Source organism: Corapipo altera, unplaced genomic scaffold (genome assembly GCF_003945725.1).
Source record: "Corapipo altera isolate COAL_440 unplaced genomic scaffold, ASM394572v1 44, whole genome shotgun sequence".
Classification (NCBI taxonomy): domain Eukaryota; kingdom Metazoa; phylum Chordata; class Aves; order Passeriformes; family Pipridae; genus Corapipo; species Corapipo altera.
In genome coordinates this window covers 14,563,534-14,577,381 of record NW_020884880.1, presented here as the reverse complement: position 1 = coordinate 14,577,381, position 13,848 = coordinate 14,563,534, and the positions used below count along the sequence as shown (strand labels likewise).

The 13,848-nt window shown below is 36.0% G+C and overlaps 1 protein-coding gene across 4 annotated transcripts in view; it reads left to right on the top strand.

Moving 5' to 3' along the window:
• Positions 1-13,848, top strand: part of TBC1D5 (TBC1 domain family member 5) — a 288,784-nt gene that overhangs the window by 263,669 nt on the left and 11,267 nt on the right. For all 4 annotated transcript variants that reach the window (XM_027639073.1, XM_027639070.1, XM_027639071.1 and 1 more), the window contains one exon: positions 1,496-1,595. In XM_027639073.1, coding sequence (XP_027494874.1) covers positions 1,496-1,595 — 100 coding nt within the window. The remainder of the gene's footprint in view (positions 1-1,495; positions 1,596-13,848) is intronic.

The following is a 13,848-nucleotide window of genomic DNA, read 5'->3' as shown; positions in this document are numbered from 1 at the left end:
GCTGTATGTACTAGAAAAAGGTCTTCTGGAGGAACATTGCTTGAATAGAAATGTCAATCCAAATATGCTCGTATAGGCTGTGACAGAACTGCAGGCTTTGAATGAGGTCACTCTTTCAGCAACTGTAAATTGACAAATAAAATCAATCCCTTTGAAGTGTAAGTGGTCAAAGTATGAGGTTGAGAAGAAAAAGGTGAGAGCATATAATATAAATAAATAGTGAAGAAAAAATGTTTAATATCTGTAGATTGTAGGTGTGAGGAAAAAGTCTGTAGGGAAAAAGTGATGTTGCCACAGATATTACAAAATGCTGTGGTTACAATGCTTTTTATTCATTAATCTCTTTCGATATAGGATATGTTAGTGGGAAGTTTGCCTGGTTCTGACTTGTTTTCTGATGGAGGTTAAGATCACTTCTACCTTTAAATCAAGAATGATTCATTCTCTTAGTTCTTTCTGATAAGTTATGGGTTTTTTTCATTTGAAAAGTAAATCACATTCTAATGCTTAGCGATCTCCATCAAAAAAGGGTATGATAGAACTGCAAAGCTCCTAAGAAAAAACAAGAGGCTGAAAAGTTACTTTGGCTTTATCTGAGTATCTTGAATTCAATTGCATACTTAAACAAACAAAAACCTGATTAATACTGTTTGTGACTAAGCTTTGAAGGAATTTTTCCTAAGGTGTGAACTTTCTGCAGTATGGTCTTCAAAGTCAAGACTGGATGGATTTTTAAACCAGCAAACAAAGGCGTTCAAAGAGGAATTCTTAGCTGAGGTAGTTCCCATTGCTTAGACAGGGCGTATGGCTAGATATTAATGCTTCTCCTGGGCCTTAAAATCTTTTTTTTTAATTCCTGTTTTAAATTACACTTGATGCGTATTTTTTAAATATAACTTAATAATTTAGAGTAACTGCCTTATAGTATGTGAGTTAAAAATAATTTTCACCTAAATATTATGTAAGATGATGTTTAAAAGTGCAGCTGGCTATGCACAGGTTTTATACAGATAAAGATGACGTGTTATGAAAATAAGTGTGTCAAAATATATGTCAGTAATGCATCCTTGAAATGTGATACTAGGTTTCATGAAATATATGCCTTGAAGTAAAAAAAGGGTTCAAAGGAATTGCTGTGGAAATTACTCTGGCAAAAACTAGAATTTTTCTCATTTGGTGAGTTTTTTCAGCCATTACTGTGGTACTGTGTTTGCACAAGCAAAAACAGGTTGCTGGTCTGTAAAAGAATTCTGAATCATTAACCTTTCTGAGGTCAAGGTAGACTATTCTGTTTAACTCTTTAGAAGGAAAAAAGTAGTATTAAATAAACACTGAAATATTAAAAACCCTATTTCCATGAAATTACAAAATTTCCAAGAACAAAGGAATAGAAAAAGTTAAAACATGTCTACGTATGTTAGGGGTTAACTTACTACTTTTACTCTGCATTATAGAAAGTTGGGAGTGTTATATGCTAATAATCTCTTAATTGTAGGAGGAAGAATTGGAGGCCCAGATTTCATTCCTGCAAGGACAGCTAAACGATTTAGAAGCCATGTGCAAATATTGTGCAAAAATGATGAACACACATCTTGGTAAGTGCAGTACCCTGTATTAACCTGTAAATCTTTGCAAAGGCTCTTTTTATGTTTGTATTAGAGCTAAAATAATATTTATGTAGTAAAGTGCATATTATTTTATGAGCCATCATGAAAATTGAATTGATGTACTGAGTTGTTTCATCAGATGCAGCCAGCCACTGTATCTTTATTCTGCTTTTAATCTTGGGAGTGTTATAGCCACTGATGATGCTAAAAGAGGTAGAGGCATTTTAGTACAGATGCCCTTTGATTTCTTGTGTTGTAAGACTTGTTGGAGCTCACAGCATCTGAGCTTACAGATTTGAAGTCCATTTGCAATTCAGCATTCCCATAATGATACTTGATATGTGCAGTGATAGTTGTATAAAATCCATATACTTTCATTAAATGTAACAGCTTCACAATCTACAATCACCTTTGGTGTGTTGCTGTAGGCTGGCTAGTTTGGAATATTTTGCTCAGACCAGGAGAAATATTGTAAGATAAACATCAATACACTGGGAACAGAATCAGCAAATACGCCAGTCTAAAATTCTACTTACATATTTCCAAGACAGGTCAGGAAAAATAAACAAAATGTTTCACTCACTTCAAGTGTAAATATGTTTAACTAGGCTTTTATGAAAGTGGCATTTTTAAACTGTGTTGAACTAAACTCCAAAAGTTAGTATATTTAGTTATGTGAAAAAGTACCATTGTTAAGAAATCAGGGTACAACTATAATAATTTTAAGATTTATTTTTGGCCTGCAACATCTAAGCAAAATAAATTAAGGTTCATTATTTTTGTGGGTAGAACTAAGCATATGATATGTAAGTTTGGCAGGTTGGAATGTTCAGATGTGAAAGCCGTATTATATTTGTATTTTCTTTTATGTGGGTGTTTTACTAGACACTATTATAAGTCTAGGAAAAGCTAAAAATATTGTGTTATTTGAAAGTTGTGAATCACAGCCTTGAAAAGCAAAGTCAACCTCTAACCCCAAGAGCTTTAGTCTGATGTATACCCTTCTGTAAGGGTACATGAGCAATGATAAGATTAGATGCACGCAAAGAGATAAATTATTAGCTACTGGGGAAAAGATTGCTGTATCAAGAAGAAAAGCTGAAGTTTCTTTCCTTTAGGAAAGAAGACGAGGAGTGTTTAGCAAGGGTTATCAGTTCTAGTACGAGCATAAGCATTTCACCAGCTACAGCTGCTCTAAAGATCAGAATAAACCCAGGCAAAGATACTTGAAGCAGTCTGCCTTTCTGCACTGGATTGATGAACTGAAAGCAAAAGATTTGTCATCATATCCAGGTGTTAAATTCTTTTTCTCAAATATATTGCAAACAAAAACATTTAGGGCCAGGAGCATTGTGGAACAGCTTTTTACCCTCACAGGACAGGGAGAACTATCTCTTATACAACTTTGGCTATGGGGTGTGCTGGGTGCATTGTGACACCCCTGCAGCACTCCCAGAGCCTTCCAGCCTAGTTTTTTCTAAGACCTATTCCCTATACTTTTTCACAATATTTCTGCATGTCTTGTCAACATCATGGGGAGATTTGCAAATCTGTGTTACACTAATGTGTTTAAATCCTATAGAGATTAATAGTTATGCACCATAAACCGAACACAAGAGACAGAGATGTCACCAGCCTTCACAGCTTCTGCACTTGTAACAAACTGGTGAGGTTAGGTATCCCCAAATCAGCCAGCAGATGATCTACGTGAAGGCATGAAAAAAAACCTGCCAAGATTCTTGCTGACGTGCAAAATTCCTTCTGACCTGAAATCTGTCCATCTGAGCAGCACATGCCAGCAGGTTGTGCAAGAAAATGGATTCTCTATAGCATCACAGAACACCCTGTGAGGATTATCTCCGTGTTCATCCGTTGCTCAGAGCTGCAGAGAAGGGCAGCAAAATAAAACTCAGAGCATATCTGGTCATTTCTGGGTTAAGGGAAAAGTTAGTGGGGGCTGCTACTGTACCTGATCTGATTCTCCTCCTCTCTCTCTATCTCTTACCCATGAAAATTGCTTTGTTTCAGAAACTGCAGAGCAGATGAGTTATATCACTGCTCCTGTAAACTGTCAGAACACTTAGCTTCAAGGATATTACTTCTTCCTGTAGGGCTGAATTTTTCTGACTTCATCGCTCAGCTTTTGGATCTTGTAGCATTTTCGTTAGCAAAGTTGAAAATCTTCATCTAATTTACTTACATGTAGTGATTAAGTAATCTCTCAACACTGTCTTTGCTAAGTAGAACACTTCAGGTTTCATTTTGTGTGGGTTCCTTTTTAGGCTTGGTAATTTTTATGGTCTTCCTTTGAATTCTTCAGGGTTTTCGTACACCTTTTGAAGTGAGTTAATCATATCAGGATATGCTATACCAGCACTGATTATTTAGCACAGGGAAGGTCATCTTTCTGCTCCTATGTGGCATTCCTCTTTTTAAACATTTTTATTGCATCATCATGTTAGTGCTCTTTGACACAGTGATAGGTTGAGGTGATAATATGTTATGACTTTTAAAATTTGGTGAATCATTGCTTTCCAAACAGAGGCGTTTATACTGTGGGTAAAATCAGGAAATGTTTATTTCCATATGTATTCCTTGAATTTGATGATATTAAAATTCACTTCTTGTCATTTTGTTTTTTAGCTGACTAATTCAGATAACTCTGCAATGTGCTCTATTTTCTTCTACCATTCTAACTAGAGACGTAACCATCATACATTTAAGTGGTCTAAATTGTTGATTAAAACATAGTGTTATATAAAATTTGAGGAGCCCTATGGAACTAAGTCCTTCAACAAAGTGTTAGACAACGTTTTTAAGAATTATTAATAAGTCAGTCAAGGATTCAGGCCTGCCTTTTAAATTTGATAAAAACCTCATGGGTTTTTTAGATTGACATTGTAAACCTTTCTTTTCAGACTTTATTACTCAAGCAATATTCTTTTTCCTGTGTTGATGCATTATATTTGCAGGTGACTTTTTAACAACACAATATTAATTCAGGCTTATAAAAATGCATATCCAGTGACTATTTGCCACAAAATTGTCACAATGTCAAACAATTACTGAATGTTCTTTTTGTGGTTTACAGTGAGACAGTTTAGGATTTTTTGGCTCTCTTCTCAACTTCTTTCCCTTACAAGGGGGATCTGATGAAAATCAGGTGCGGTTACTTCATGACAGAGGTGACATGTTGTAGTTGAGAAATTATCAAAATGACCACCTCGTCTATTCTGAATCCCCAGTAATTTATATTTTTTTATATCAAATCCAATTACACAAAGTATATTTTTATATTATGCCTTTTTAAAAAATAATGTTTAATTAAGAATTTCTCCTTTTGACCCTATAATGATTCTGTATTTCTTAACCAAGAGCAGTTTATTTCTATAGGTGTCAACAGATATTTGCTAACTTACATTATGAGGGATAGAATGGCAATTTTATTTTGTTCATATATTCAGAGATGCTGTCATTAAATGTTTATCTCCTTCCATAAATTGACCACATAATGTACCACATGGCAACAACATAACTGCTTGTAATATCAGGAGATGTTACTGTGGGAATGAATGATGGTTCCGAAATATTGCCACTTAGGGCTATGTCTAGAAATTAAAATGGGTGTTTGATTATAAAAACAGAGGACAGCCATTCTATGATCTTTGTCTCCTTCTTATGGCTGTGCATTAGAAGAGCTTTACTTTTCTTCTTTACCTTAACCATTGGAGTACTGCTAGGGGGGAATTCCTTTTAACACCTCCAAGGACAAATGTTGAAATTATGGTATGTAAAATGGCCAGACGGGGAAGCAGATTTTACTGCTATTCTTACCCTTTTTCACAAGCTCGTCATAGCTTTCAAAAAAAAAAAAAAAAAGAAAGAATCCTATGTTCAATTTTTCCATTGTTGCAATGAAGATACATCCAAACTTGTAAACCTGTCCTGCGGCTTTGTTCACAATATAAATGCAGAATATTACTCAACCAGTAGTGAAAAAGTATAGTTGCCATAGCTATCACTACTCAAGCATCATCACAGATACATTTTCTTGATGTTACTTTCTCACAAACACTGGCTTTTTTCAGGAAACAGTGTTGTCACTGGTGATTTCAGTAATATGGTAGTGTTCTTCAGCATTTTTCTTTCTGGGAGGTACACTACTGTTAGTGCACGTAAATACCTCAAGGCTCAACTATTCAGAAAGCTGTAATACACTGAATAAGTATTACAATATTATAACTTGTTATGATGTTATTTACTTTTTGAAGAATTTTGATTGTTTTCTCCCTTCTTTCACTGTTTGAAAATAAAAGCATCAAGTTAGCAAGTGCATTCAGAAAAAGATTTTTCCTGGTGGCTGGTAAATGTGACATCTGTCTGATGTCTTAGAGCAGATCACGAGAAATTTGTCTAAGAGACATGAACACAAATAACACTCAGAGGGTGTCATAATATCTGGTGGAAGATTCCTCTCTTGTTCTTCGTTACATCCCAGGCTCAAGCCAACACAGTGCTATTAAATGGCAGTTCAGGTAACACCAGTTAATTACAGTATCTGCTGTTCTAATATCTTCAGGGTTTGGACCATGTTAACCCTGGCCCACAACTAGGGCAGCCTCTTAACAAAAAGTAGATTAAAACTCTGAAGACATATCAGTACTCCTTACGCAAGTGCCAATATGAGAGATTGTGAAGGTTCTTTATGAACTTGCCGGTTTTGTTCCAGAGAGAAAAGTGCTGAAATTTAAAAAGTTGTCTCTTTATAAGGGACAGGAATCAATCCATCACTTTCTCTGAGACAGAAGAACCTAACATTTCTTTCCAATAGAGACATAGTTTCAGACCTCCAAGTGTGTGAAAATTTACCAAATAATTACGTGTGTAGCACAGGAAGTCCTTTTCATGAGAGGCAATTTAAAGGAACATTGGTTCAGTATTAACTTGGATATGGAGGTCTTTATTTAGAAACTAATTTTTTTGATGGGCAATTTATCAGGTTATAAAAGTGGAGAAACTAAGGTCATTCCACACTTGCTTTTGCTTGAGGGCAGCACTATGTAAATGCAGAAAGTTGCTTCCCCAGCTAGCTGAGATTCAAAAGCAATTTAGCTGCTTTCTCACAGCATAGAGCCTCAGCTAATAAGCCCTTATTAGCTCATACCAGCTCTGTGAAGACTTAGCTCACAGGATTCTGCATAACACCCTAGAAATATGTGCCAAGGTACCCAGTTTTACAGAGTAAACAGAAGTCTACCTGGTTTTATTAACTTCACCTTCATACTGTTACTGCGTAGCTTGAACCAGCTGCCAGAGAGACATCTGTTTAGGTGGGTCTCAGAAATATGTTTCTCAATATCCACTTCTTGTCTTGGAGGCAACATCACAAAAACCTCTCAGCTCTGACCCACATTGAATAAATTTATGCATCCTGGCTCCGCTAAGCCAGAGCAAATAAATCGTCTCTGAGCTACCCATACAGGGCTGATGGGGTTGGCCTTACGGTGCATTTTCTAATTTGACTTCTGCTATTTGTAATATGTTGCTATGTCCTTCACCAGTATTCCAGTACATCTCTGCCACTCCAGTGTGGATTATGGTAGGGATGTGGAAAAGTGAGGTTTTCATCCCCTGTTCTAAACACCACCAGCATTCTTCCACTTGAATAACACGTCAGCTCTCAGCTTTCATAGGTAGTGTGTAAATAAATGCATGTATATACAAAGTGCCCAGAAGTTATGGCGTCACAGTAACAAGAAAAATGAAAGCCAATCTTCTGAGAGTTCTTTCAATGGGATCACAGGACATGTCCCTGCCACAGCCATCAGGCAATGCTGGCAACCGTAAGATTCACTAACACTTCCTGACATCTCCCAGACAAATATTTGCAGGACTTATTAAACACAGTTCAAAGCCAGCTTTTCACTGTGATTATTGCAAACACCATGAACAAGAAAGAAAAATTATAAAAATAAAGGTTTCATTATACTGACTTATGCATCCCTCTTTTAACAGTCAGTGCAGTTGTTATAAGAATGCGTTTCATTATAAGGATCATTTGCAGTGGGGGAGGGAGAGGAGAAAGTTGATTTAATGCTCAATATTTAGAGACTGATATACTGCCTAGTATAGACTTGTTAAATGTATGCAAGATAGTACTGAATTCTTGTTTCTTGTTTTATGTGTCATGTGATGAGATGAAAGGTTATGACATTTTTGTAAGGATAAAATGAAATGGATATTATTCAGCTGCCCTGTGTTGAAATTAAATACTTCAGAGTTTGTTGAGGAAGTCCATTAAATGAGTTCTCCTATGCTTGGGACATAAATAAAATAAGCCATAGTTTATAAACCCGCTGTGATTAGAAATGTTGTCACTAAAAAAGGCCACATCAAACACAGCCACATGAATCTAAGGGAATTGCTCCATTTGGTTAGAAATAAATAACCTATAAAAACAGCTTATAAATAAAAAACATTAACAACTTTATTAAACCAAATATAGGAGTGGTTACTGGGAAACAAGTATTTGTTGTATAGCATGACTTTTAGACTGTGACTTCTGGTCATTATATATATTTTTATGTATATATGTATGTATGTAGGAAGAATAAAAGTGTAACTCTTCATGCCCCATGAATTTTAACCACCTTTTTGTCACTTGAGGGTAACTCTTAAGGTCAAAAACTACTGGTTCAACTGATAGAGAGCCTACTTCATACAACTGTGCCAGTCCTGAAAGTCCAGCTGTGTTAGGCACCTGCAGATGCTTTCATTCTAGTAGTGTGAATGGAGATTAAAATAGTGAAGCTTACACACACCCTCATTACCTAATTAAGAGCTTTCCCTGCAGCTTTCAGTGAATTCCCACTGCTTCCTTCCTGCTGCGTGGTGAGCACCTCCCTGCCACTGAAATACACTGTCAATCCACCCTTTCCTTTCCAGCATCTCTTAACCAGTGGTTTCTCTTGCAATGTCAGCTTTAAGGGAATAAAACCTTAGTAGAAGCTAAATCGTGGTATGACTGAATTGTTAGTTTCCCCATTATTTCCGTAAATACACAGATGTAAGGTATATGTTAAGCGTAATTTGCTTACCATGTGTAAATTAGAGTTCATAGTTAAGAGCTGATCTTGTCTTTGAGCAAGGGATGGACAAAATGACATCATGACCCTACCAACCTCATTTTCTGTACATCTGCTATGGGTTGATTGGTGACTTTGTACTACATATTTCTCTGATGTCACAGGCATTACCACACATTAAATATTGATAAAGTGTTGGTGCTCCACATAACACATGAATCAGAAGTATATACTCTATAAATACATAATTTATATTCAAATAAATGTTTTAAAGAATGCAGTACTTCACAAATAATTTCATACTTCAGATTTTTAAGATCTTTAAATTCTTTAATACTCAAATGTTGTTAAGTAATGCTTTTGATATAATGTATAATTGTTACTATAAGAGTTGACGTTCACAGTGAGATAGGTAAATGAGTTAGGCTACTCAGCAGTGTTGCCTTCATCAATGCTTAGATCACAAACACTATTGTTTTAGAAAGGAATTCAGCTCCTCTCGTTTGTATTTTTAATGCTGGAAAGAAAATGCAGTAGTTGGAAACATCCTGAGCTGCATTATTAAACAGCAATATGACTATGTCATACAGTGTAGTCTTTTTAGAAAGGCCACAAACCACTGTCAAGTTCTAGATTTTCTGCCCAGTTTTAAGGAGAGAGCATATTTTCCTGCTCCATCAGATCAAGTTCAGGTAGGAAAGAAGTATTTGTTGTGAAAAGAGAGAGAAATTGATTATCAGAAGCTAAAGTTTGAGTACATCCTTCCAGCCCTCTAATGTTCTTGAAAAAGCAATCTTGCTTTCAAGTATGTTGTGCAGGGAATGCTGGAAGCATTTTCTGTAAACCCCAATTTCATAAAAACAATCATACAAAAGTACTGGAATATGAGTCCGGAGAGTTGAATGTGCCTTGCCATCTGTGGGAAACTTGGTATTTTTTTGCTTTCCTTTTTTGGAAAAATAAGGAGGTGTAGTAGCACCCTCAGTTCTCCCCTTCCTGCTGCCTACCTTGGCGGTGAGAAGGTACTTTTGCATTCTGAGTTTGAGCTGTCTTCTCAGTAGTGGAAAGCAAGGGTGAAAAAAGTCGATTTAACATGATTCTGGCACTGTTGATTGTTCAGAAGTCATTGATCAGGAACTAGTAGTATAAAGGGAGCATTCATAATACAGCTTGCAGCTATTTCAAGTTAGCTCCTCTCAGCAGGAGTCATCTTCCTGGAAAAGCCCCACAGAGACTGGCTTAAAATAGAAATCATTAGGAGAGAGATGCACTGCAAAGAGGCAGCAGTACAGGAGAAAACAAAGAACCTCAGAGAACAAGGGTGTTAAAGTTATTCCCATGTTCAGTTTTCTCCACCTCCATCTGATTTTATGTCAAGTCTGTGTTATGCTTCATCTGGCAGGGCTGTAGCTGTTTGTCTCCGACCTCTTTAAGGGAAGGGAAGAGGTGCAGATCTGTCTTCTGGATGGATGGGCATGAAGAGATGCCTGAGGGGACCTTGTCTACAGCAAACTAGTTTTCCCATTCATTTAATGCTGCTCTGAGTGGATTTCATGCAAAATCTGTATTGAATGCAAGTGAAACTTTCAGTGAAAGTTACTTTATTTAATAAGCCTCTAAAATAATTAGGCCAAGCCTAACAGGTTTTCCACATTCAGAGAGGAAGGTTTTGAACAGCCTCTTTCCCTGGCCTGGGAACTCAGCTGTGACTGCTCACACCATCATGCAATATATAGCAGTTCAGCCATCAGAGAGCATAAGCTTTCTCTGATTTTCCTGCTAGGAGCTGCTGTCAATGTTTTTCGTCTTTCATCTCTGTAGAGAGGATGATAGCATATCTTCAGATTAATGTTTAGCAATTAATTTAGGGAAAGGAAATGGAAATCTTGATTTTTTGAAAATTACTTCTGCAATGAATTTGCATGTGAACTGATTTACTATCTGGTATAACTGTAAGAGCAAGAAATGAAAAATGTATTTCATCTTAAATCTTAATTTTTAGTTATTTCAACTGTTGCTAACAAAATCAGTATGTTCTACAGTGTTTTTCCATATCTTGTAGAAAAGAAGAGCACGAATGCAATTATTTGCATGTTACTCCTCTGTAGTTATAGTTGGCTTTAAAATACATCAAGGCAGCTGATCATAGTCTCACTGATGAAGTAATTCTTGATTTACTGACCTAGTGTCTATAAAACTTAAATGAATCTACTCATTTTTGAGAGTTAAGTACACAAAATTAATTCTAATCAATTGTATAAAAGGCATCCCTTGAGTGGTGATCCATCATAGTGGATAACACTGCTGAAGAGAATAGTTCTGAAGAGAACAACTGGTTTTGCAGCTCCAGTATTTATGAGGCTTAGTCAAGAGCAGAGTCAGGATATGATAGTTCAATTTGTGATAGTCAGAGGTTTTTTAAAACTAAGTTGAAACAAATCCAGAGTCATGTAATGGCTGTCTGATACCTCATACGTCTCACAGCAGTGCTCTGACCGCCAGCTGAGAAGTTGCAAAATTCACCTTTTGTTTTCCTCTACTAAGAACTTAATTGAAAAAAAATTATCTTTTTCTACAGAAAACATTTGCCATCAGCTAAATGGAATCTTGAAAGAAAGAAAAGAAAAAAACACAGTCAGGAATATATGACCTTAACCTTACTTTTCTAAGTACTATAGGATTTTGATAACTTTTGAATGACAACAGCTGTCCCAATAGATAGATATTTATAGCATACTGGACTTGGTTTTTAATAATCTACAAATCACATAATTTGTTTGATTCATTGCATCAATTTGTTGGGTTTTTTTAAAGTAATAACTTCCAAATTGACATCTACAGGGGGCTTTTTAAAAACAGTCATTTTTTTATGGGAAAAAAACACACCTACAAGTGTGAGGTACTGATAATAGAGCATTGGATAAGGAAGAAATTCAATATGTGGCCAATTCAGCTTTAGACATAAAGCACTTCTCTCAAAGTACAGTAACATCTTCTGTGAAGGAAGAATAATTAAATTATACATCTCAACTTAATGTAAAAGTCCCTCAGCTGAGCAATATCATATCAAAAATGCTTCCTAGAACTCTTGAAATAGTATTTTTAAAGTATTTGTACTTACAAGGGTATCTTTTGAGATACAGAAAGGTAAATAAAAAGCTTTTGTCTTCACTTGTGAGCTTAGTTTCCCTCTTCATCTCAGCAGCTTGACTGCCCTGTGAGATCTCCCCAGCAGTGGGAAAAGGCTTGGATGAGAGTCCCCCAGGTGAGCAGTGCTGCATCCTGGCACAGCCATTCACTAGAGGGCAGCTGCAGAGTACATACCAAGTTTCCTACCCTCCCTCCTCTTCTTCCCACCTCTCTGTGCAGTCCACATGGATTTCAAAGATGTGATCAAGGAGGCACTCATGCAAAATCAGTGACGGTATACTTGTCTTATCTGAGGACTTTTTTTTTTAAATTCATCTCTCCTCATTAGCCAGGGAAGAAGAATGAGCACTGATAAATTTGGTTTCCACTTATCTGATAGTTAAAAAACTTTGCATTCAAAACGGATGAGGGCAGGAGATTAGAAGACATATGCAATTCAAGGACATATTTAAGAAGACATATTCATTGCCAATTCCCCAGGGAAACATTCCGTTTTGTTCTACTAGAGAACGATATCCCAGTTGATGCCCCTATGTCACAGCTGTTATTTACTAGCAGAGGGAGAGTGGCTGATTACAGGGATTTACATCTTGGGGCATTTTTCTGGGTTTAAGTGGAAATGTGCTCTTTGAGTCCAAAATTGTGTCTTAGAGCAAACTACTAGTGGAATTTTTTCCAAAATAGGTTTTAGTGATTTTAACTAATTAAAAATAATAGACCCTATATATCCAAGACATATATCATACTGTACTTTAAGGATACAGCAAATAGAAGAAAAGATGTCAGAAATTCCACAGTTCAATTTTAGAAAATGTTGCTGTATTCCCTACCTTTTTTCTCTTAATCTTTTTTTTTCTGAAACTAGTATTAAAATCTGGCATTAATCTTGATAAAGTATGTGATGATACAAACATTTTTACTGATTTTTACTGCTGGCTAACTTTCATGGATCCATTCATAAGTTCTTAGAAATTTCTCAGTGTGCTGGCTCTTCAAACAGAGTTACAGCTGAGTTTTGTAGCAATGATAGATTCTTTTGCATCTTTTTTAAATACTGACTTATAAAACATCTCTAAAGAACAGTAATAATAGATTATTTTCAGATCGTGTGGAATGCCTTTCAGCTTTTGTTCTCTTGCTCTTATTTTCCTGATTTTTTAGATTTCCTTCATTTAGTCTTCAGCATGTTGGAGGTTTGTTTTGAATTATTTTCTTGGTCCATCGGCTTAGTCAGTATACAGGCCTTAGTTCTTTAATGTATGGTTTTAATTTATGTTGGGATCAAACACTATGGAATGCTTTTCTTTTTAATACTGAGAAATGGAAAAGACAGTTGAATTGAATGATTCAGGCTGTGATCAAGCATATATGAATGTATTTTATTTACCAAATTGAGAGACTAGACAATTTAGATGTAAAGTGTAAAAAAAGCAAGTAAAATGTTGAATTAATTATGTTTTTTCTCAATTCATGGTGCTACATATTTGCAGAAAGATCTAGTTTTTTGTTATTTCTAGCCTTCATAATGCAGTGTCTTTCTCACGTAAAATTTATACTAGACATCATTCAATTGTACTACATTTGATTTCATTGCTGCAGACCTTGCCACTGTAATATGGTAAATAATGCATGCTAAGTAATGTGAACATAGATCGCCTTGTTCAGGTAGGCTGCCTGTGCAAACCTGAGGTTTCCTACCTTCACTGATGCTCTTGACCTTGATGCACCACCTTGACTTTTGTCAGCTGTTGCCTTTCATGGCTCTAGCCTCTTTTATTCCTTCTACGTTGCAGATTGCTTTTTTAGCAGTTCGGTTAGTACTTAGGCTTAGGTCTTTTCTCCTCTTTGCCCTTTCCATTCTTCCTTTATACCCATTACTGATTTCTGGTACACACTCAATTTCAAACTTGTGTTTATACACAGGTTTTAAATCTGCTTCTCTGCTTTTAATCTTTCTTCTTGTACTGTCTCCCACATCTCATTCTTTTGCTATTTATTCAGTAAAC